This window comes from Chiloscyllium plagiosum, chromosome 31, assembly GCF_004010195.1.
Source record: "Chiloscyllium plagiosum isolate BGI_BamShark_2017 chromosome 31, ASM401019v2, whole genome shotgun sequence".
Classification (NCBI taxonomy): domain Eukaryota; kingdom Metazoa; phylum Chordata; class Chondrichthyes; order Orectolobiformes; family Hemiscylliidae; genus Chiloscyllium; species Chiloscyllium plagiosum.
Window position 1 is genome coordinate 842,134 of NC_057740.1, and position 24,189 is coordinate 866,322.

At 42.4% G+C, this 24,189-nt stretch overlaps 1 protein-coding gene across 1 annotated transcript in view; it reads right to left on the minus strand.

Annotated features, from left to right (window-relative positions):
• LOC122565127 (E3 ubiquitin/ISG15 ligase TRIM25-like) overlaps positions 1–24,189 on the minus strand; it is a 39,577-nt gene that overhangs the window by 6,193 nt on the left and 9,195 nt on the right. Inside the window, exons 4-5 of the mRNA XM_043720764.1 lie at positions 12,464–12,486; positions 6,911–7,059 (exon numbers count right to left, since the gene is read on the minus strand). Of these exons, the coding sequence (XP_043576699.1) occupies positions 6,911–7,059; positions 12,464–12,486 (172 nt within the window). The remainder of the gene's footprint in view (positions 1–6,910; positions 7,060–12,463; positions 12,487–24,189) is intronic.

The window sequence follows — 24,189 nt, forward strand, 5'->3', positions numbered from 1 at the left end:
GTATAGAAGCAAAGAGGTGCCTCTGCAACTGTACAGGGCTCTGGTGAGACCACGCCTGGAGTACAATGTGCAGTTCTGGTCTCCATATTTGAGGAAAGACATTCTGGCTATTGAGGGAGTGCAGCGTAGGTTCACGAGGTCAATTCCTGGAATGGCGGGACTACCTTACGCTGAAAGACTGAAGTTACTGGGCTTGTATACCCTTGAGTTTAGAAGACTGAGAGGGGATCTGATTGAGATATATAAGATTATTAAAGGATTGGACACTCTGAAGGCAGGAAACATGTTTCTGCTGATAGGTGAGTGCCAAACCAGAGGACACAGCTTAAAAATACGGGGTAGACCATTTAGGACAGAGATGAGGAGAAACTTCTTCACCCAGAGAGTGGTGGCTGTGTGGAATGCTCTGCCCCAGAGGGCATTGGAGGCCCAGTCTCTGGATTCATTTAAGAAAGAGTTGGACAGAGCTCTCAAGGATAGTGGAATCAAGGGATATGGAGATAAGGCAGGAACAGGATACTGATTAAGGATGATCAGCCATGATCATATTGAATAGTGGTGCAGGCTCGAAGGGCAGAATGGCCTACTCCTGCACCTACTGTCTATTGTCTTTGTGTCTATTTCATAAAACAATATTGAAGTGCACCTTGTCTTTTCTCCATATCCCTTAATGCATTTGGATAACAAAAAACTATCAATCATTAAGCGACATTTGATCCAGCATCAATGGCTGTTGGTTGCGGAAGAAAGCTCAAAGTTCATTCTTTGATGTAAAGAAGCACTTTCGAATTTGCCATCATTCCTACCAGCTCCTGAAAATGGTGAAATACCCCTTTGCCAAGTTTTAACATTCTGGTTTTGAAGGTATTTTCGGGCAGCTGGTTGAACAGTTTTTATTTCCAGTTGAGTAATGGGACACATTGCTTCGGTTCCAATTGGCCATTCTGTGGAGGTGGGTGGTCTGAGCATGCCAGATTGCTGGTTCCACTCTACCTCCAGATCCATTCTTGCAGGTAGTGGGTAGCCACTTAAATTAAGCCCAGTTATGCCTGCCTCTTTATAGAATATTTGGAACATTCCTTGTTCCAATCCTACTCGAGCCCCCACGCACAACTCTTCCTCCAGTACATCAATGACATAATTGGTGTTACTTCTCTCTCTCATTTGGAATTGGAAAAATGTATCAATTTCATTTCCACTTTCCTCACCTTCACCTGGCCAATCTCTGACTTCTCCCTTCACTTCCTTGACATCTCTGTTTCTATTTTTGGCAATAGGCTGGCCACCAATATCAACTATAAACTCATCGACTCCCATAATTACCTTGACTATACAGTCTTAACTTTTTTTTTAGATTTAGATTCTATTATCTCGTGTATATAAGTACAGAGGTACAGGAGTACAGTTCAAAGTGTACAGTGTTGCCTCACATGGCATCATGTTAAGTACAAAGGTAACCAGGTACAAAGGACTGCATACTCAAACTACTGGACCTGTACTTGATGATGCACTTAATATTCAACAGCAAGGTATTGAACACATCAATAGGACACCTATGGGCTCAGCCATATCCATACTCATAGCAGAAGCAGTGATGCAAAGACAAGAACAAACAGCCCTCCCACAAATCTGACCCAAACTTTGGATCAGATACGTGGATGACACTTCTGTAATAATTAGAAAAAGAGATCGAGAGCATACACTGAATTATCAACACCTTGCTCACCAAACTTATAACAGAGGAGGAAAGTAAACACCAACTCCCATTCCTGAATGTGGTGGCAAAAAGAACACAGAACGGGGAATGCACTATGAAAGGGCATAGAAAATCCATACACACGGAGCAGATCCTGAACTATAACAGCAGCCACTCAAACACACATGAGAGAAGATGCATTAGGACCCTGTTGAAAAGGGTACAGCACACTGCAGCACTCCTGATCTGCAAAGAGAAGAAGAACACCTCTACAAAAATGGATATATCCCCGCAACTTCATCCGTAGATGCCTGGCAGACAGACAACGCAACAAGGACATGTCACGACCTAACACACTAATCGCCCTATCTGAAATTAAAAAAAACATCTTGGTACTGATAGCCAGACTCCTCCGACCACTCGGATTTATGACAGCACATAAACCGATAGCCACGCTCAGACAACTCACCAGAACAAAAGCCCCAATACCTATCATGCGCAAGACAAACATGGTGTACAAGACTCCATGCAGAGACTGTATACAACACTATATAGGATAAACAGGCAGACAACTAACAATCTGCATTCATGAACATCAACTAGCCACTAAATACCACAACCAGATATCCCTACTAGCTATGCCCATAGACAATAAGGACCACAAATTCGACTGGTACACTACAACAATAATGAGACAAGTCAAACAGAGTACAACCAGAGAATTCCTAGAAGCTTGACAGTCATCCATCACATTGACCGAGACCCAATATACTGTCCAGCAGCTGTTGATCTCCAGCATCTGCAGTCCTCACTTTCTCCTTGACCCAATATTCTGACCACTGTAATGAACAAGCAGAACTGGCAATTGGAAGCAATGTGAACAAAATCAAATAAATTCCGACCAATACAGTACAGCAGTGCATCACAAGAGGCCCCGCAGCATTGAGGATGTTACCAAGAAAAAGGATGAAATGTCTGCAAATCAGATTCCCAGTTGGCAAACACAATAACTGCAACAGCCATCTAAGCCACAAATCTTTACACCAACATAGAATACCGGGCAGAACAGGCCCTTCGGCCCTCAATGTTGCACCAACCTGTGAACTAATCTAAGCCCATCTCCCTACACTATCCCATCATCATCCATGTTTAAATGCCCCTCATGTAGCTGAGTTAACTTCATTGGAGGCAGGGAATTCCATGCCCTTACCATTCACCGAGTAAAGAACCTGCCTTTGACATTTGTCGTAAATCTATCACCTCTCAATTTGCAGCTATGCCCCCTCGTACAAGCTGACATCATCATCCTAGGAAAAAGATTCTCACTGTCCATCCTATCTAATCTTCTGATCATCTTGTATGTCTCTATTAAATCTCCTCTTAGCCTTCTTCTCTCCAATGAAAACAGACCCAAGTCTCTCAGCCTTTCCTCATCAGACCTTCCCTCCAGGCCAGGCAACATCCTGGTCAATCTCCTCTGCACTTTTCCAATGCTTCCACATTCTTCCTGTAATGGGGCGACCAGAACTGTACACAATATTCCAAAGTGTGGCCGCACCACTGCAGCATAATTTCTCCACCTCTATATTCATCCCTTTAAATATGAAGACCAGCATTCCATTAGCCTTCTTGACTATGTTCGGCACCTCCTTGTGGCATGTAAAAGAGCTCTGCACCTGAACCCCCAAATCCCATTGGACATCTGCTGTATTTATCTTTGAGGCTTCTAAAAATATACCCTGATCTATCCCTTGTTGATTCTTAATAGATAACCTTTCGTTGCTTATTATTGTGGTTCTGTTCGCTGAGCTGGGAATTTGTGTTGCAGATGTTTCGTCCCCTGTCTAGGTGACACCCTCAGTGCTTGGGAGCCTCCTGTGAAGCGCTTCTGTGATGGAAGCGGCAGATTCAAATCACTATAAATGCCGGAGGAAACATTACAGAAGCACTTCACAGGAGGCTCCCAAGCACTGAGGGTGTCACCTAGACAGGGGACGAAACGTCTGCAACACAAATTCCCAGCGAGGCAAACAGAACCACAACAACAAGCACCCGAGCTACAAATCTTCTCACAATCTAGTTGCTTATGTTAAAATCCATCTGCCATAGCTATCACCTAATCTATCAATATCCTGTCATAACTTTATGCTGTCTTAACACTATCTACAATGCTACCCAATTTTATGTTGTCAGTAAATTTGTATATTTGACATTTTATGTCATTATCCAATCGTTAATAAATATTGTGAATATCCGAGGCCCCAACATAAATCCCTGAGCGACACCACTTTGAGTACTTATCCATTATTTCAACTCTCGGTTTCCTGCCACTCAACCAATTTCCCACCCATGTTAGTAATTTGCCCTCAATTCCATAGATTTCCACCTTGTCTGGGACTTTATTAAAAGTGTCCCGAATGGGCATAGAAAACAACATCCATTGACTTACCTCTACCTTTGTCCCCTCTTCAAAAATTCAGGTTGGTCAGGCATGACCTACCCTCATGAATCCACACTGATTCTTCGTGATTAACTGTCAGGTTTCAAGGTGATCAGTTACCGTATACTTTATTGTACACTCCAATAACTTCCTCAACACAGATGTTAGGCTTACTGCTCTGTGATTCCCTTGTTTCCCTTCTGAAAGAGTGGAATGACATGATTAACTTTCCAACTCAGAGATACTTGAATCCAGGGAAAGGCTGTAATTTGGAACTTCTAATTTTATTTCTATTTACTACTTTATACTGAGAAGAACTGTAATGTTGAACCTTTAACTTATTTCTTTACTTTTCTAATTTTTACCTAAGATGTTGTACCAAGATACCTTGTACCTAAGATGGCGCCATGGATGGTGATATTGTAAACCTCCCCTGTACTCCCGTATCCCTGCACTTGGATACGTGTCACAATAAAATCTAATTCTAATTCTAAAATTATGGTTAGGGCATTGGCAATGTGCTCTCTTACCTCTCTTAACACCCCACGGATGGAAACCATCAGGTCCTAGGCATTTGTAATTCTTCAGTTCCATTAATTTTGCCAATATAGATGATTTCCTCTAGCTAATTTTGTTTATACCATCCCTGCCCCTCTGTTAATATCTTTGTGATTTCCGGCAGGCTATCCTCCTTTTCTATTGTGAATACTGAAACAAAGTAATTGCTCACCATGCCTGCCAGTTCTCCATGATCATTGACAAACATGCCCCCAGTCTCAGCCTTCAGTGGGCTAATGAGTCACTTTCCCTTTATATAACTGTAAAATCTTTTCTTACTGTCTTTTGTGTTCCTTGCAAATTCTCTTTCATAGTCCTTTTTAGCCGCTACTATCAGCCACTTTGTGACTAATGTTAGACTTTATATTTGTCCCATTCTGTGGGATCTCTACTGTTCTTTGCAATTTTACAAGCCCTTTCTTGTCATGTTATGCTGTCCCTTACCTCCTTAGATGTCCATGGGTGTTCTTTTCTGTGAGATGTAATTTTTTCTTCTCATGGGTACAAACTGATTCTGAATAGCATTAAATATTTCTTTCAACAACCTCCTCATTAGCAGAGCTTCCCAGTTTACAGTGGACAGTCTCTGCCTCATCCCATGAAAAGTCTGCCTTACTTAAATCCAAAATTCTAGTAACCGATCTTTGCTTCTCTCTTACAAATGCTACATGAAAGTTGATCACATAATGATCGCTCTTTGACAAATGCTCACACAACTAAGTCACTAATTAAATCAGGCTCAATGCTCATTACTAGATCCAATATTGCTGGTTCCCTTGTCACATCCAAGACATTGCTGTGGGAAACTATTCTGGATACACTCGAGAAATTCACAAACTTTCTGGCAAGTACACTCCCCGCATCTATGTTTAGATTAAAATCCCCCATTAATATTGCACTGCCTTTGCTACAGAGTTGTCTAATTTCAATATTTATACAATATGGCACTTTTGAGCTACTATCAGATGGCTTATACATGACACCTATTTGTAGTTTTATTTCCTTTATGGTGCGTCAGTTCAACCCATAAGATCTCTACTGGTTGATTCCCCTCATCACACCCTCCCTCACTCGACAAGTGAATCGGTTTCTAATTTGTAATGCCACTGCACCCCCTCCTCTGTTTTCTCTATCCCTTTTGTAAACCTTATAATCTGGTAAGTTTACTTCCCGGTCCTGACCATCCTGCAGCCAGGTCTCCAGAATGGCTCCATAGTTTCCGGTTTGAATCTGTGCCTAATTTGTTACTTAAGCTCCATGCTGTATAAAGAACTCTTAATCTTGGCTGTACACCCTGTCCTGTTCTTCAGCATCTTTTTATTATTTCTCTCTCCTGTCTTACTCAAGACATCTTCTTTATAACCCTCCCCCTCTTCATTAGGGGAGGCAACAGCCTAGTGTTATTGTCACTGGCCTATTAATCCAGAAGTCCAGATTTCAGGGACCCGGGTTCAAATCCCACCATGGTAGATGGTCGAATTTGAAAATAATAAAAATCTGGAGTTAAGAGTCTAATGGTGAATGCGTTGTCAATTGTTAGAAAAACCCATCTGATTCACTAATGTCCTTTAGGGAAGGAAACTGCCACCCTTACCCGCTCTGGCCTACATGTGTCTCCAGAATCACAGCAATGTGGTTGACCTTATATTCCTAATTGGAAGTAGGCAACAAGTGTTGGCCTAGCTGGGGACGCCCTCATTCTGTGAATGAATAAAAAATAATTGGCGCCCTGCTTGTTCATCCTATTCGCCTCTACCTTCTCTTCACATGCTGATCTGCCATTCCGGTTCCCACTTCCATGCCGTGATCTTTAAAAAATAAGACCATAAAACATAGGAGCAGAAATTAGCCCATTCAGCCCATCGGATCTGATCCACCATTCAATCATGGCTGATAAGTTTCTCTACCCATTCTCCTACTTTCTCCCTGATAATATTTGATGTTGAAACAAGTTTCAAGTAAGAAATAAACAAAATTTTTCAAGGCAATTTCTTCCAAAGAATTGAATATATACTCAAATAATTGAATAAATATTTGCAGGGCTAACAAATGGCGAAAGAGTGAAGAAATGCGACTCTCTGGATAGCTCTTTCAAAGAACCAGCACAGACATGATAATCCAAATGGTCTCCTTCAGTATTGTGAAATGGTATTATTACAAAGAAAGAGTACAAACCGTTGCATTTGACTCATTTGCCCTCAAGTAGTCCGACTTACACAGAGAAATTAACCGATCTCGGTCCCTCTTCACCTGGGAAACCAGCTCCAAGTTTTTCTGCGTATGGTTCTTTATTCTATCCAGTTTTATTTTATCCAGGCAAGGCCCAGGTTGAGAGGATGTTAACTGCTCAGATGCATTCTTTATCCTGAAATATAAATGCACATTACAACAGCCGACAGAAAAGACCACCGGTCTAAGAAACAAAAACAGAAATTGCTGGAAAATCTCAGCAGGTTTGGCAGCATCTGTGGAGAGAAATCACAGTTAATATTTTAGGGTCGAGTGACCCTTCCTCAGAACTTGATTCACATTTTGATAAGCTGCTTAAAGGAAGAGAGGGAGTTCCTTCGTTTAGGCCCAGGAGGAAATTGAAAAATGTGCAGGTCAGAAAGTGGGAATGGATTTCTAGATATCAAAGATTATAGAATTCTTACAGTATGGCAGCAGGCCAATCTGAAATCTGTACATAGCAAATAAAACAAATGAAACTTCTTTATCCATAGTGGTGAGCAGATGGAATTCCTTATAATGTGTACAACTGAGTTGAATAGGACAAAGGCCTTTAACATAATACAAGGAATCATAGAATCTCTGCAATGTGGAAATAGGCTATTCAGCCCATCGAGTTCACACCAACCCTCCAAAGAGCACCCCACCCAGCCCCACTTCCCCTAGCCTGTAATCCTACATTTCCCATGCCTAATCCACCTACCCTGCACATCCCTGGAAACTATGGGGCAATTTAGCATTACCAATTCACCTAAACTGCACATCCTTGGACTGTGGGAGGAAACTGGAGCACCTGGAGGAAACCCAAGCAGACATGAGGAAAATGTGCAAACAACACACAGACAGTCACCCGAGGGACCTGGGTTCCTGGCACCGTGAGGCAGTAGTGCTAACCACTGAACCACCATGTCAATATTAAAGGATACAGGGATAGTTCAGGAAAATGATATAAAGGCAGAAAGTTAGCCATGTTCTCGTCATTTGGCAGAGCAAACTCACAGGGCCAAGTGGCACACTCCTCTTATCTTCTATGTTCCTATAAAGGAGCACAGCGGAGATGGACAAATAGGATTTGACAGTACGATGGTAAAGGTGTTTCAGGCTGCAGCATGGTGGAGTACCGGCAATGGACTGTTTTGGTGGAATGTGGTTGGTTGATGATGGTCCTGAGATTTGTAACATCAGGAACAGAGTGGGGTAGGCACAGAGAAGTGTAGGCAATTGTAAGTATGAAAGAAGTAGTACCAGGAGTGTGGGAGGTGTGGCAGGGCATTGAATAATAGTGTCAGGACGTCGAACCCTCTTGCTTAAACAAGTGAAGCTTTGTCCCTCCCCAGACGGTCAGGGATGTGCTATGCAGATATGAACAATTAATATGGAAGATGCCCATGCTAACGCACTGATAGACAATAATCCAACAGGGATGGAACAGGTCTAAGGGGCTGAATGGTCTTCTCCAGGTCTTTTATTCTCATTTGTATCCTAATCAATGCAGGACTGGTGGGTGGATTAATTTGAGATGTGTGTGTGTTAGGTGGGTGTTACTATGGGAGGGGGAGACCGAAGATTTGTTAATTACGGCCTTTGCGTGAAAATCAATTCACTTTCTTTCTTTAAAAATACATGAGCTCTGTGGAGGTAGACTTTAAACAATTATTCCCTTTAATAGTTGTGCGTGGTAAAAATGATAGTTCACATCACATGATCTAGTCTGAAAGCATCATTTTGTCAAAGTGCTAACTTTGTTTCTGTTACTAGGGCAACTGCAGACCTTGTGAATATATTATGTAAGAGCACACTGTTGGAAGTCTTCTGCATATCACACACTCTATTCCTGAGAGATGGAACTCGAGGGGTTGTTATATAACGCATCGCATGTTACATATAGCTGCAGCACTGTCGCTCTGGATTGTTCTGAAGAACATTCTAACCTGAAGCCTGCCAGATTTATTACTTCAAATACTAGCTGGTCCAGGTGATAAGGAATCACTCCAAGATCTATTCTGATCCATCACAAGTGAAAAGAAATACATCTGAATAATGTATTGGAATTTATCATTAAATATGGAACATTTTAAACCACCAAATCAGCACTAACATTAAACATTTACAGGCCCAATTGTGTCATTTCAAACACAAATGCATGGAAATTCAAGAAACCCATCTCAGCTGCCTCACATCACGCAAATCTTACAGCAGAGATCTCCATCAGGTTTGAGACTTCTTATTCTTCTGCAGGTGTGAGCTTGGTCACCCCGAGAATATTATTGTTTCATTATTTACCAGTAGTCAGCGCAGTTCTGATCCGTAACAATTGTGTGTTGCATTCCCACCATATTGTCGGATAGGAGACAGTTTAGCAGCTGATTCAACAGGTGCTGCATGGACAGATTCATAGGCTAGATTGAACATAGAACATTACAGCGCAGCACAGGCCCTTTGGCACCAACATGTGAAACCAATCTGAGGTTTATCTATCTTATACTATTCCATTGTCATCCCCATGTTTATCCAATGACTATTTAAATGCCCTTAAAGTTGACAAGTCTACTACTGTTGCATGCAAGGCATTCCACGTCCTTACTACTCCCTGAGTAAAGAGCCTACCTCTGACATCTGTCTTATATCTATCACCCCTCAGTTTAAAGCTATGTCCCCTTGTGCTGGCCATCACCATCCAAGCTAAAAGGCTCTCACTGTCCACCCAATCTCATCCTCTGATCATCTTGTACGTCTCTATTAAGTCATCTCCTAACTTTCTTCTCTACCGAAAACAGCCTCAAGGCCCTCAGCTTTTCCTCATAAGCTTTTCCTCCATACCAGGCAACATCCTAGTAAATCTCCTCTGCACTTCTCCTCTCCTCCTCATAGCTCCAAAACTCAATCCCTCTACCAATAAAAGCTAACACATCGTATGCCTTCTTAACAACCCAATCAACCTGGGTAGCAACTTTCAGGGGTCTATGTACATGGACACCAAGATTTCTCTGCTCATCCACACCACCAAGAATCTTACTATTCGCCCAGTACCCTGTATTCCTGTTAATCCTTCCAAAGTGAATCACCTCACACCTTTCTGCATTAAACTCCATTTGCCATTTCAGTCCAACTCTACCGTTTGTCTATATCCCTCTGTAACCTGCAACATCCTTCAGCACTGTGCACAACTCCACCGACTTTAGTGTCATCTGCAAATTTACTAACCCACCCTTCTACACCCTCATGCAGGTCATTTCTAAAAATGACAAACAGCAGGGGCCCCAAAACAGATCCTTGTGGTACACCACTCGTAACTGAGCTCCAGGATGAACATTTCCCATCAACCACCACCCTCTGTCTTCTTTCAGCTAGCCAATTTCTGATCCAAACCAATAAATCACCGTCAATCCCATGCATCTGTATTTTCTGCAATAGCCTGCCATGGGGAACCTTATCAATGCCTTACTGAAATCAATATAAACCACATTAACCACTTTATTCTCATCCACCTCTTTGGTCACCTTCTTAAATAACTCAATAATGTTTGTGAGGCATGACCCACCCTTCAGAAACCCGTGTTGACTATCCCTAATCAAATTATTCCTTTCTAGAGGATTATAAATCCTATCTCTTATAATCCTTTACAACATTTTACCCACAGCTGAACTAAGGCTCACTGGTCTATAATTAGCAGGGTTGTCTCTACTCCCCTTCTTGAACAAGGAGACAACATTTGATATCCTCCAGTCTTCTAGCACTATTCCTGTAGACAACTTTGAAATGAAGATCAAAGCCAAAGAGTCTGCAATCTCCTCTCTAGCATCCCTGAGAATCTGAAGATAAATCCCATCTGGCCCAGGGGACTTGTCTATTTCGACAATTTCCAGAATTGCTAATATGTCCTCCTGATAAATCTCAATCCCATCTAGTCTAGTAGCCTGTACCTCAGTATTCTCCCTGAAAACATTGTCTTTTTCCTGTGTGAATACTGATGAAAAATATTCATTTAGCATCTCTCCTATCTCTTTGTACTCCATGCACAACTTCCCATTACTGTCCTTGACTGGCCCTAATCCTACTCTAGTTATTCTTTTATTCCTGACAAAGCTATAACAATCTTTAGGGTTTTCCTTCAGCCTACCTGCCAAAGACTTCTCATGTCCCCTCCTGGCTCTTCCTGGCTCTCTCTAGGTCCTACCTGGCTAACATGTATCCCTCAAGGCCTTGCTGAGCCTTCATGCTTCATCTTTACATAAGCATTCTTCTTCCTCTTGACAAGACAATCCTGTCAAGAAGAATCTAAAACCTCCCCTGGCAGGTGGCGGAATTTGAATTCAACAAATATCTAATGACGAATCCACTGCCGATTGACAGAAAAACCCATCTGGTTCACTCATATCCTTCAGAGAAGGAAACTGCCATCTTTACTTGGTCTGGCCTGCATGTGACTCCAGGCCCAGATGTGGTTGACTCTGAACTGCCCTCTGGGCAATTAGGGATGGCTAGACTAGCCATTGACCCCCATATACTGGAAAGAATAAAACAAACCTAGGATCGACTACCACCATGGCATATGGTTAAGTGTGAATATATTAAAAATCTAGAATTCAGAGTCTAATGATGACTATAAAATTACTCATCCCATGAATAAATATTAAAAAATTGGAAGAGAACTTGATTCTTGGTTGTATTGTGTATTCAAATAAAAACAAGGAGTCAAACAAGGTTAGACCACACTTGGAATATTGTGTCCGGTTCTGGTTGCCTCATTATAGGAAGGATGTAGATGCTTTAGAGAGGATGCAGAGGAGAGTTACCAGGAAGCTGCCTGGATTGGAGGGCATATATTATGAAGAGAGATTGAGTGAGCGAGGGCTTTTCACACTGGAGAGAAGGAAGAGAGATGACTTGGTAGAGGTGTACAAAGTAATGAGAGGCATAGATAGATTAGATAGCCACTTTTCCCCAGGGCAGAAATGGTTGTCATGAGGGGTCATAGTTTTAAAGGTGGTGATTGGAGGAAGGTATAGAGATGTCAGAGGTAGGTTCTTTACACAGAGAGTGGTGGGTGTGTGGAATGCACTGCCAGCGGTAGTAGTAGAGTCAGAGACATTAGGGTCATTTAAGCAACTACTAGACAAGCACACGGACGGCAGTAAATTGAGGGGTGTGTAGGTTAGGATGATCTTCGATTAAGATAAATACTCGGCACAACATTGTGGGTCGAAGGACTTGTACTGTGCTGTACTGCTCTATGTTCTATGTTCTGTGTTCTAAATAATGATTTCATTGTACGGAATTGGGACTGTATAAATGCCAAAGCCTAGTCAAAGTAAGTCTTTCATATAATTTGGTTTGAAGCTCCTGCTGGTGGATTTACAGAAGTTATTAGCAGGTTTCATATTGACTTGGAATGTAAGACTGATGAAGACACCAGGAAATCAATTTTCATGAATACCAGATATTGTCATAGAGTCATAGAGATGTACAGCATTGAAAGAGACCCTTCGGTCCAACATAATATTTGGATAAATAAGATTTGGGATGTTATTGCCACTTACCTGGTTACCATTGTATTGAATCCCTGTAAAAGACAAAATTAGATCAGTATATTTGCAGGGTATAAGATCAGGGCTTGCAAAATCATCAAGAATTCAGGCAAATAGAACATCATGTCAAATAAGTTCTCTGCCTAAGGATGTAAAATGCAAATTAGAACTGCATTAACCTCATTTGCCTGTCTACCTGCAATAAAACGTAAGCATTTACACTAGTTCAAGTATAAATGACAATTCTGGTATGACATGCTAATTCCTCCTGTCAGGGAGCTCAGCTCTGAATCTGCCAAGAGCAGAAGTGAAGACGTGAGTCTTATGATATAATGACTGATTTGACAACATCTAGAAACCAAAGGTTACACTGATTGAAGATTTTTTATGTTAAATTGTGATGTTTAGACAGCAATTTGTTCAAAAATAGAACTGACGGATTCAGAAAAAAAACAAATTACCAAAAGGAGATGGTGAAATGTGAAGCAGGAGTCGGCCATTCAGCTCCTCAAGCCTGCTCCACCATTCAATAGGATCATGGCTGATCATCCAACATGTAGCGTATTCCTGCTATTTCCCCATACCCTTTGATTCCTTTAGCCCAAAGAACTATAGCTACCCTCTTCTTGAAAACACAACAGTACTATTGTCTGTACATGAGTAATCCAGAGGCTTAGGTTAAAATTCTGAGGACAGTGGTTTAAATCCCACTGTGACAGTGATCAAATTTAACTTCAAATGATCAAACTTAACTTCAAATGAATAAATCTGGAAATAAAAGCTAATCCAACAGGAGATTCTTTTTAAAAACCCATCTGGTTCATAAAGAAAGTTTATAAAGAATGTTATTGACTCAACAACTACCCTCCTAAAATGGCCTTGTAAGCCACTCTGATCAAGCACAATTAGGGATGGACAATAATGCTGTGAACGCCCATGTCCCATGAAAGAATAATGAGAAGAAACCTGGAAATCACATTAACAATTTTGGTTTTGGTTACATTTTGACATAGAACTGAGGTAAACAGTATGTTATGGAAATACAGATTTCTATTTCTGAACTTTCAAACTTTTTTCAAACTTCTTGTTATTTTTGAATATTGTACCAACGTAATTTCTTCCATATAAAATTTATTTCTGTACAGCCTTTTAGCTATCAATGAACCTGAACTATTTGCATTAGGCTGTTTGTGTTGGCTACTTACTGCATTCAAAGGTTGCTTCAGATGTTCTCCACTATATGTACCTTGCCAGTGACATAAGGTTACAGGTTAAGACAAAAATCAAAAAGAGCTAAAAACCAAAAGTCTTTTGAAAGCAACCCAAAAGGACACAACTGGACCTAAATACAAAGTATATATCCAAAGGGACCTAAAATGACCTATAACGGTAACTGTATCCAACATCCAAAAATATCCTTTGGCTGAAATACTGTTGACCCTGAGGTTTCCAGATCTAGAATTCCCAACCTGTAGCTGTACCATGGGGATGGATGTTGCTATGGGTTTCAATAGAGTCATAGATACTCGGCACAACATTGTGGGTCGAAGGGCTTGTACTGTGCTGTACTGCTCTATGTTCTATGTTCTGTGTTCTAAATAATGATTTCATTGTATGGAATTGGGATTGTGTAAATGCCAAAGCCTAGTCAAAATAAGTCTTTCATATAATTGGATTTGAAGCTCCTGCTAATGGATTTACAGAAGTTATGGGAGCACACAGCACGAAAACAGACCCTTCGCTCCAACTTGTCCATGCTGACCCAATATCCTAACCTGATCTAGTCCCATTTGCCAGCATTTGGCCCATATACTTCTAAATGCTTCCCTTCAGATACCCATCCAGATGCCTTTTAAATGGTGTAATTGTATCAGCCTCCACCATATCCTCTGGCAACTCATTCCATACACACACCCACCCTCTGCGTGAAAGAAGTTGCTCTTTAGATCTCTTTTAAATCTTTCCCCTCTCACTTTAAACCTATGCTCTCTACTTTTGGACTCCTCTACCTGGGGAGAAGACCTTGTCAATTTACTCTATCCATGCCCCTCACGATTTTATTAACCCCTATAAGGTCACACCTCAGCCTCTGAAGCTCCAGGGAAAATAACCCCAGCCTATTCAGCCTTTCCCTACAGCTCAAACCCTCCAACCCTGGCAACATCCTTTCAAATCTTTTCAAGTTTAACAAATCCTTTGTACAGAGGACAACCAGAATTTCATGCAATATTCCAAAAGTGGCCTAACAAATGTACTGTACATCTGCAACATGACCTTCCAGCTCCTATACTCAATACACTGACCAATAAAGACAAGTGTACCAAACACCTTCTTCACTATCCTGGATAAAGGCAAATTACTGCAGATGCTGGAATCTGAAACCAAAAGAGAAAATGCTGGAAAGTCTCAGCAGATCTGGCAGCATCTGTAAGGAGAAAAAAGAGCTGACATTTCGAGGCTAACTGACCCCTTTTCTTCACTATCCTATCTACCTTAGATTCCACTTTCAAGGAACTATGAACCTGCACTCCAAGGTCTCTTTGTTCAGTAACACTCCCCAGGACCCTACCATTAAGTGTATAAGTCCTGCCCTGATTTGATGGCCTTAAGGGTGATGGGTGAGCAGAGATTAGGGTTTGTAAGCAAATGATTCAGAGTTTCTGGGGATACCATGTGTTGGCCAGAAAGAGTTAACACCTCGCAACAATGGAGACAGGTCTTTATCGAGATCAGAGATTTGAATTGAGGATGTGGGGAATGAGAGAATGGGAAAGTTGCAGGGTTAGCTTCTCCTTTCAGATGGTTAGTTGCAGCATATTCTGGAAAACAATAGGGTGGAACAGTAAATACCCAGGCTTCATAGAACAAGCTTGGCTATAAGCAACAGAAAACAAAAAAGGACACTTCCCTTTAATATAACTGGATTTGAAGCTCCTGGGAGTAAGTGAGGACTGCAGATGCCAAAAATGTCAGAGTCACAAAATGTGTCCTTGGAAAAGCACAGCAGATCAGGCAGCATCCGAGGGGCAGGAGAATCGATGTCTCTTCATCAGAAATGGGGAGGGGGAAGGGGGATAAGAGATAAATAAGAGAGTGGGGATGTGAGGGAAGGTAACTGGGGAGACAATAGATGGATGCAGATTGTGGGGTAATTGTGATGGGTCGATGAGGAGGGTGGAGCGGTTAAGTGGGAAGGAAGTGTGGGTGGCACGGTGGCCCAGTGGTTAGCACTGCTGCCTCACAGCACCAGAGTCTGGGGTTCAATTTCCGCCTCAGGCGATTGACTGTGTGGAGTTTGCACGTTCTAGTTAATGGGTCCCGAGGCAGAAGATGAGGCGTTCTTCCTCAAGTGGGCAGGTGGCATTGATTTGGCGGTGAAGGTGGCCCAGGACTTGCATGTCCTTGGGGGAGTTGAAGCGATCAGCCACAAGGTAGTGGGGTTGTTTGATGCGTGTGTCTCATTCCGGATTTGAAGCTCCTGCTCACGTATTTGCAAAAGTTATGAGCAGGTTTCATGTTGGCTTGGAATGTAAGGCTGATGAAGACAGCGGGAAATCAATTTTTGTTGATTTCTATACAATCTGGATGATTGAAATCTGACACAACCCAACCAGGCTGGCAGCAGCTAATCCATATGATTTTCTGTTAATTTGCCAATTATTCATAGCTTATAGATCTTTCATCCCACTGATAGCTCTTTGCAAAGGATGAAGGTCTGAGTAAAGAGATAAAATAAATAGACAGGAAACTTGAACTAGAAATTTGAGTTTGTCGGAAAGTGATAAAGCAGTCTGGAATCTGAGCTCGATCATTGCTGCTGTCCAAACATATCAAATTAGTGGGTACCACATTGTGTCAAACCTTAAGGATTGACATAGTCTGCATTAACAGCTAAAAAATAAAGAGTTGTAGGTATTTTTGACAGTATAGTGTGCAGAGGAAACACTCAAGGAGGTCATACAAATATAAATATTTTTAATAAAACTGTTCAGCGATGTTATTGCACACCTCTGGAGCAGTGGGACTTGAACCTGAGCCTCCTGGCTTAGGGGTGGGGACACTACCACCTTGCTACAACAGCCTTCATGTAATATGTGTTCAAATCCTCATAATTAACAACCCCAGCTTCCCAAATTTTCCAGCCTATAAACCACAAAGGATTTTCTATTCTCCTAACTGATTTAATTAGTATCTCTCTGTTTAGTTAATTAGCAACTTTGAAAGTCCTAACCTAGAAATTGGAGTCAAAAAGTGTGAAGCTGAAAAAACACAGCAGGTCAGGTCAGCCGAGAATTTGTTAAGCGAGTGGAGATGACTCTTCATTGTCAAGGATCCTCCTGACTCCATGGCTTGATTGTTCTCCTGGCCTGTATTACTCCCATTGGTGAACAGCGAAGGGGAACACCTACCACTCTCTGTATAAAAACCTTGCCCCTCATATTGTCTTTGAACTTTCCCCTCTCACCTTAAAATGCATGCCCTCTAATATTAGACACTTCAACTCTGGGAAAAAAATTCTGACTGTCAATCCTAGCTATGTATCTCATAATTTTATAAACTTCTATCAGGTCTCCCCTCAGCCTCCACCACTCCAGAGAAAACAACCCAAGTTTTTCTAGCCTCTCTTTATAGCTCATACCCTCTAATCCCGGCAGCGTTCTGGTAAACCTCTTCTGCACCTTTTCCAAAGCCTTCACATCCTTTCTTGTGTGTGGCATGAAGAGACCGGTGTTCTAAGCAGGCTTTGAGGCCTAAGTTGTCTGCCTGGTTATGGGATTCATCTGCCAGCCAACCCAGAGAGGGATTGGTCCATCAGTTTATATTTCAAGTATTTTGAAGGTTGCGAGACCCCCATCTCTCTTTCTTCTCTGAAACAGCAGGCCAGAGATTGCCCGATAGATAATTAACCTGTTTGGGGATATTTTCACACACATCTGGAGTCGGTGGCATTGATGCCTGGTGCTTCTTGCCCAGACAGCGACACTACCACTGACCACCTTTAGATATTTTTAATCAACAAACTCAGATATTATGTTAGGTGTCTGGGACAGATAGGAGTTGAAGCCACCCCTTCTAGTTCATAGGTAGGGACACTACGACTGCACTACAACAGCTCTAGATTCTCCGACAGGTCCTGCAGCTGAATCAAGTGCACTTTCTGGCCTTGAGGACCATTAGTTGCTATTACTGCCACTTCCAGTGGGATGCCAGCACCAGAAACATACTCCCCTCCCGTTCTGATCAGAGTTCCATAGAGACCATTCCTTCTGGGACACCCGGGTCCATTCCTCTTCCACTCCCAACACCCCCCAACATGGCAACTAACCATACAGAAGGTGTACTACCAGTCCATTTACCTCCTCCCTCCTCACCATCCAAGGCCCCAGACTCACCTTCTAGTTGGAGCAGTGATTTATCTGCACTTCACACTATCTAGTTTACTACATTCACTGCCCACAATGTGGCCTCCTCTATGTTAGAGAGACGAAATGCAGATGAGGTGACCGCTTTACAGAACACCTACATTCTGTCTGTAAAAATGACCCTGAGTTTCCAGTTGCCTGCCACTTTAACACACCACCCTGTTCCCTGGCCAAGCTCTCTGTCTTGGGGGCTTGCTGCTGTGCTCCAGGGAAGCTCAGCATAAGCTAGAAGCACAGCACCTCATTTTTCCACTTGGGGACCCTGCAGCTTTCAGGTCTCAATGTACAGTTCAATAATTCTTTTCCTTCTGTTTATCTGTGTCCTTGCCCCCAACCCCCCACAACACCCATGGCCCTGCCATGACATGCGGTGCTTTCAGCACAGCCAGAGTCACCTACTCATGGTTCCAATTATCAGCTTTTCTCCTTCCCTAACTTACTATAAATTATCCCTTTATCTGGCAAATTTTCTTTCTTTCTCTCTGGACTCCATACCCACCTACCAGCTTATTCCTTATTCCCTTCACCCATCATCAGCACATACCACCTTTTCAGAGCTCCTGTCAGTTCTGAAGGAGAGTCACTGGACTGTAAGGGTCAACTCTGTTTTTCTCTCCAAAGATGCTGCCAGACCTGTTGAATTTCTCCAACAGTTTCTGTTTTTGTTCCTGGCCACTAATTTCCAATCCAGGCAAAACTGATTCAGGCGGCTCCTCAGAATTCATAGCTACACTTAATCCCATTATCCAGAAGCAGAAATCGGTAAAAGAGATGAATGAGGCACTGTGGTCTGATAGTGCATCTTATATTCCTCAAAATGGAGTGCATCTGTGACCAGCACTCTCGCTTCCCAGGATTATAAGTTTTTGTAAACTGGACTGCTCCCCTGGGGAGAGTCCCAAACCGAAAGGGAAATCCTACCTCTGTGGACCATAAGCCATTCAAGTGATCAAGAAGATCAATCGCCATGACGGTGGAGGAACCTTAAGGTACTTACAGCAACATTGAACGTTTAGATTCATAGAGTCGCAGAGGTGTACTGCTCTGAAACAGACCCTTCAGTCCAACCACATATCCCACGTGCCGACCACATATCCCAACCTAATCTAACAAGCACTTGGTCCACATCCTTCCAAACCCTTCCTATTCATATACAACAGGATCTGGACCAGATGGGCCAATGGGCTGAGAAGTGGCAGATGGAGTTTAATTCAGATAAATGCGAGGTGCTGCATTTTGGGAAAGAAAGTCTTAGCAGGATTTATACACTTAATGGTCAGGTGCCTTTTAAATGTTGTAATTGTACTAGCCTCCACCACATCCTCTGGCAGCTCATTCCATACACACACCACCCTTTGTGTGAAAACGTTGCTCCTTAGGTCCCCTGTATATCTTTCCCCACTCATCCTAAACCTATGCCCTCTAGTTCTGGACTCCCCCACGCCAAGGAAAAGACTTTGTCTATTTATCCTATCCATGCCCCTCATGATTTTATAAATCTCTATCAGGTCACTCCTCTGCCTTCGACGTGACAGGGAAAACAGCCCCAGCCTATTCAGCCTCTCACTTTAGCTCAAATCCTCCAACTCTGGCAACATCTTTGCAAATCTTTTCTGAAGCTTTCAAGTTTCACAACATCCTTCAGATTCGAAGGAGACCAGAACTGCACGCAATATTCCAAAAGTGGCCTAACCAACGTCCTGTACAGTTGCAACATGACCTCCCAACTCCTATACTCTATGCTCTAACCAATAAAGGAAAGCATACCAAATGCCTTCTTCACTATCCTATCTACCTGTGACTCTACTTTCAAAGAGCTACAAACCTGCACTCCAAGGTCTGTTTATTCAGCAACACTCCCTTGGACCTGACCATTAAGTGTATAAGTCCTGCTAAGATTTTCTTTCCCAAAATGCAGCACCTCGCATTTATCCGAATTAAACTCCATCTGCCACTTCTCAGCCCATTGGCCCATCTGGTCCAGATCCTGTTGTAATCGGAGGTAATCTTCTTCGCTGTCCACTACACCTCCAATTTTGGTGTCATCTGCCTGCTCTGCCCTCATCAATCCACTTTGTTACTTTTTCAAAAAACTCAATCAAGTTTGTGAGACATGATTTCCCACGCACAAAACCATGTTGACTATCCCTAATCAGTCTTTGCCTTTCCAAATACACATACATCCTGTCCCTCAGGATTCCCTCCAACAACATGCCCACCACCGACATCAATCTCACTGGTCTATAGTTCCCTGGCTTGTCCTTACCACCTTTCTTAAACAGTGGCACCATGTTAGCCAACCTCCACTTTTCTGGTACCTCACCTGTGACTATCGATGATACAAATATCTCTGCAAGGGGTCCAGCAATCACTTCCTTAGCTTTGCACAGATTTCTAGGGTACACCTGATCAGGTCCTGGGGACTTATCCATCTTTATGCTTTTCAAGACATTCAGCACTTCCTTCTCTGTAATATGGACATTTTCCAAGATGTTATAATCTATTTCCCCACATTCTATATCTTCCTTGTCCTTCTCCACAGTAAATACTGATGCAAAATACTCGTTTAGTATCTCCTCCATCTCCTGTGGCTTCACACAAAGGCTGCCATGCTGATCTTTGAGGGGCCCAAATCGCTCCCTAGTTACCCTTTTGTACTTAATGTATTTGTAAAAGCCCTTTAGATTCTTCTTAACCCTATTTGCCAAAGCTATCTCATGTTCCCTTTTTGTCCTCCAGATTTCCCTCTTAAGTGTACTCCTACTGCCTTTGTACTGTTCTAAGGATTCACTCAATCTATCCTGTCTATACCTGACATATGCTTTCTTCTTTTTCTTAACCAAACCCTCAATTTCTCTAGTCATCCAGCATTCCCTGCACCTACCCACCTTTCCTTTCACCCTGACAGGAATATACTGTCTCTGGACTCTGGTTATCTCATTTCTGAAGGCTTCCCATTTTCCAGCCATCCCTTTACCTATGAACATCTGCCCACAATCAGCTTTTGTCATTTCTTGCCTAATATCCTCAAAATTGCCTTCTTCCAATTTAGAACTTCAACTGTTTGATCTGGTCTATCCTTTTCCATCACTATTTTAAAACTAACAGAATTATGGTCACTGTCCACAAAGTGCTCCCCCACTGACACCTCAGTCACCTGCCCTGCCTTACTTCCTAAGAGTAGGTCAAGTTTTGCACCTTCTCTAGTAGGTACGTCCACATACTGAATCAGAAAATTTTCTTGTACACACTGAACAAATTCCTTTTCAACTAAACCCTTAACACCAGTCCCAGTCTATATTTGGAAAGTTGACTCCTCTACCATTACCACCTTATTAATCTTATAAATAAATTAAATCTCCTTACAAATTTGTTACTCAATCTTCCACTGACTATTAGGGGGTCTATAATCCAATCCTAATTAGGTGATCATCCCTTTCTTATTTCTCAGTTCTACCCAAATATTTCTGGTAAAATCCTCCCTAAGTACAGCTGTAATGCTATCCCTTATCAAAAGTGCCACTCCTCCTCCTGTTTTGCCTCTCTTTCCATCCTTCCGATAGCATTTGTACCCTGGAACATTCAGCTGCCAGTCCTGTCCATCCCTGAGCCATGTTTCTTTATTTATTTAGTTATATTAGATGTTTTATAAAAATGGTCACATAGGCAACAGATAAGTGTGATGTAAGTTCAGTAGCTGTCTAGAGAGAGCAACCGAAAGAAAGATCCTGGACTGTTGCACCTCATGTGGGTGTCAGGGAAATTTCAAAGCAATGAGCTTCTTAAGGGACAAATGCACTAAAAACTCCTGGGCATTACTTCAGACTGTGGACATGTTGGAAGAGAAACAACTCAGAGCAAGAGACATGCTCTGTGTCTCTCCCTTTAAGATATACAAGGGGTTAACAAGCCATACCAACTCTGGTCTGTGTGTGCTGGTTGGAAAGTAGTGTTGTAGTTAATGGAGGTGCTCATGTGCTGTCGACTGTGTTTGAATGCTAGTGCGCTGTAAAGGTCACAGTCAGAGAATCACCCACTATGTACCCCTGCATTGCAGGTTAAGGAGTCTCTCACCCCCAAGTGCTTTGAAGCCAACTAGCCAATCAAAATGAAACAGGACAAATTAATTTCTATTTACCTGTCAGGTTAAAAATTCCAAAGTTGACTGTTTAACAATCAATGTTCCACAATCTTCTCCTCATAAATGATTCAGTGACTAAACCATATATATTTTTCTTTCGACTCATCTCTCACTTTAATCTGCTTGCATATGTTGCGTTATTTCCTTGTGCACTTACTAATGAATCAACTCATTATTTTATTAACTCAAGAAAGCCTAGATAAATTAGGATTTTTAAATACAATTTCTTTGTCCTGGGAGAAAGATATCCACAATTTGGAAGCAGGAAGGGTATTCTTTGAGAATTAACCTTGTATGTCCTACTGACTGGTCATAAAGTATTTAGTGTGTGTATTTATCCCAGTGCAGCTGATGCAATGTTACTGCAAACTGTAGGAGTCAGCTGGGCTTCAGTGGCAGCATTCTCATTCCTGAATCAAATGGCTACAGGTTCAGGATCAGATTCCACAAACATAAACAGGCCATTCTGTCCTATTCTATGTGCCACAGAGTCCATGTAAATACTCCACCTTCACCCAGCCAATATTTAACCCTTGATTTTCCAAAGCAACATATCACTAGATCATGAGACCCAAATAACATTCTGGGGATCCAAGTTTGGATCTTGGCATGGCAGATGGTGGAATTTGAATTCCAATAAAACAAATCTGAAATTAGGAGTCTAAAGATGACCATGAAATCATTGTCAATCGTCAGGAAAACTTACCTGGTTCACTAACGTTCTTCAAGGAACAAAATTGCTGTCTTTACAAAATGAAGGAGAGCAAGATAGTGGACAAAGACACATCCCCCCCTGTTTGGTTTGCGCAGAATGCCAGCAGCGTGATGTCACCTACCAAGACAGCCCCAGATACACCTGTTCCCTCAGTCACCGGTGCTGACATCAGATCTGCCCTCTTGGGAGTCAGCCCAAGGAAAACAACGGGCCCGGATGGTATCCCTGGCTGAGCACTGAGATCCTATATAGACCAACTGGCGGAGGTATTCACTGACAGCTTCAATCTCTCCCTCCTACAAGCCGAAGTCCCCACCTACTTCAAGAAGACCACCATCATCCCCGTACCAAAGAAAGCATATACAATGTGCCTTAATGACCACCTTAATGACCAGTGGCTCTGACCTCAATAATTATGAAGTGCTTTGACAGGCTGGTCATGGCCCACATCAACTCCAGTCTCCCAACCTGACTCAATCCCCTGCAATTTGCCTACTGATGTAACAGGTACACAGTGGATGCCATTTCCCTTGCCTCGCACTCATCCCTGGAACATCTGAACAACAAGATGTCAGATGTGCCATCTTTGTCAGACTCCTATTCATTGACAACAGGTCTGCATTCAACATCATTATCCCCTCCTAACTGATCCCAAAACTCAGACTTAGGTCTCGGTTCCACTTTCTGGAACTGGATCCTCAGCTTCCTGACCCACAGGCCACATTCAGTGAAGATAGACAACTACACCTCCTCCACGATAACTCTCAACACTAGAACTTCCCTAGAATGTGTCCTCAGCCCCCTGTACACTAACGACTGTGTAGCCAAATTCCAAATGAACGCCATCTATACGTTTGCTAATGACACCACTGTAGCTGGATGGATATCAAACAACGATGAGTCAGAATACAGAAAGGAGATAGAAAGCTTGGTGATGTGATGCAGTGAGAACAACCTCTCTCTCAATGCCAGAAAAACTAAAGAACTGATCATTGACTTCAAAAGCAAAGGAGAACACAGCCCCCATCTACATCAATGGAGCGGAGGTTGAGAGTTGACAGCGTCAAGTTCCTTGGAGTGATGATAACCGACAACCTGTCCTGGACCTCCCCCATGTAGATGCAATGGTCAAGAAGGCACAACCATGCCTCTTTGTCCTCAAGTGGCTCAGGAAATTTGGCATGTCCATAAGGACCCTCAGCAACTTCAACAGATGCACCACTGAAAGCAATATATCCAGGTTCAATGGCCTGGTACGGCAACTGCTCTGCCCAGGATCGCAAGAAACTACAGAAGGTTGTGTGCACAGCCCAGACCATCACAAAAGCCAACCTCCCATCCATGGACTCCATTTACACTTCTTGTTGCTGTGGAAAGGCTGCCAACATCATCAAAGAGCCTTCCCAACTCGGTAATGCTCTTCTACAGCTTCTTCCTGGCAGAAGATACAGAAGCTTGA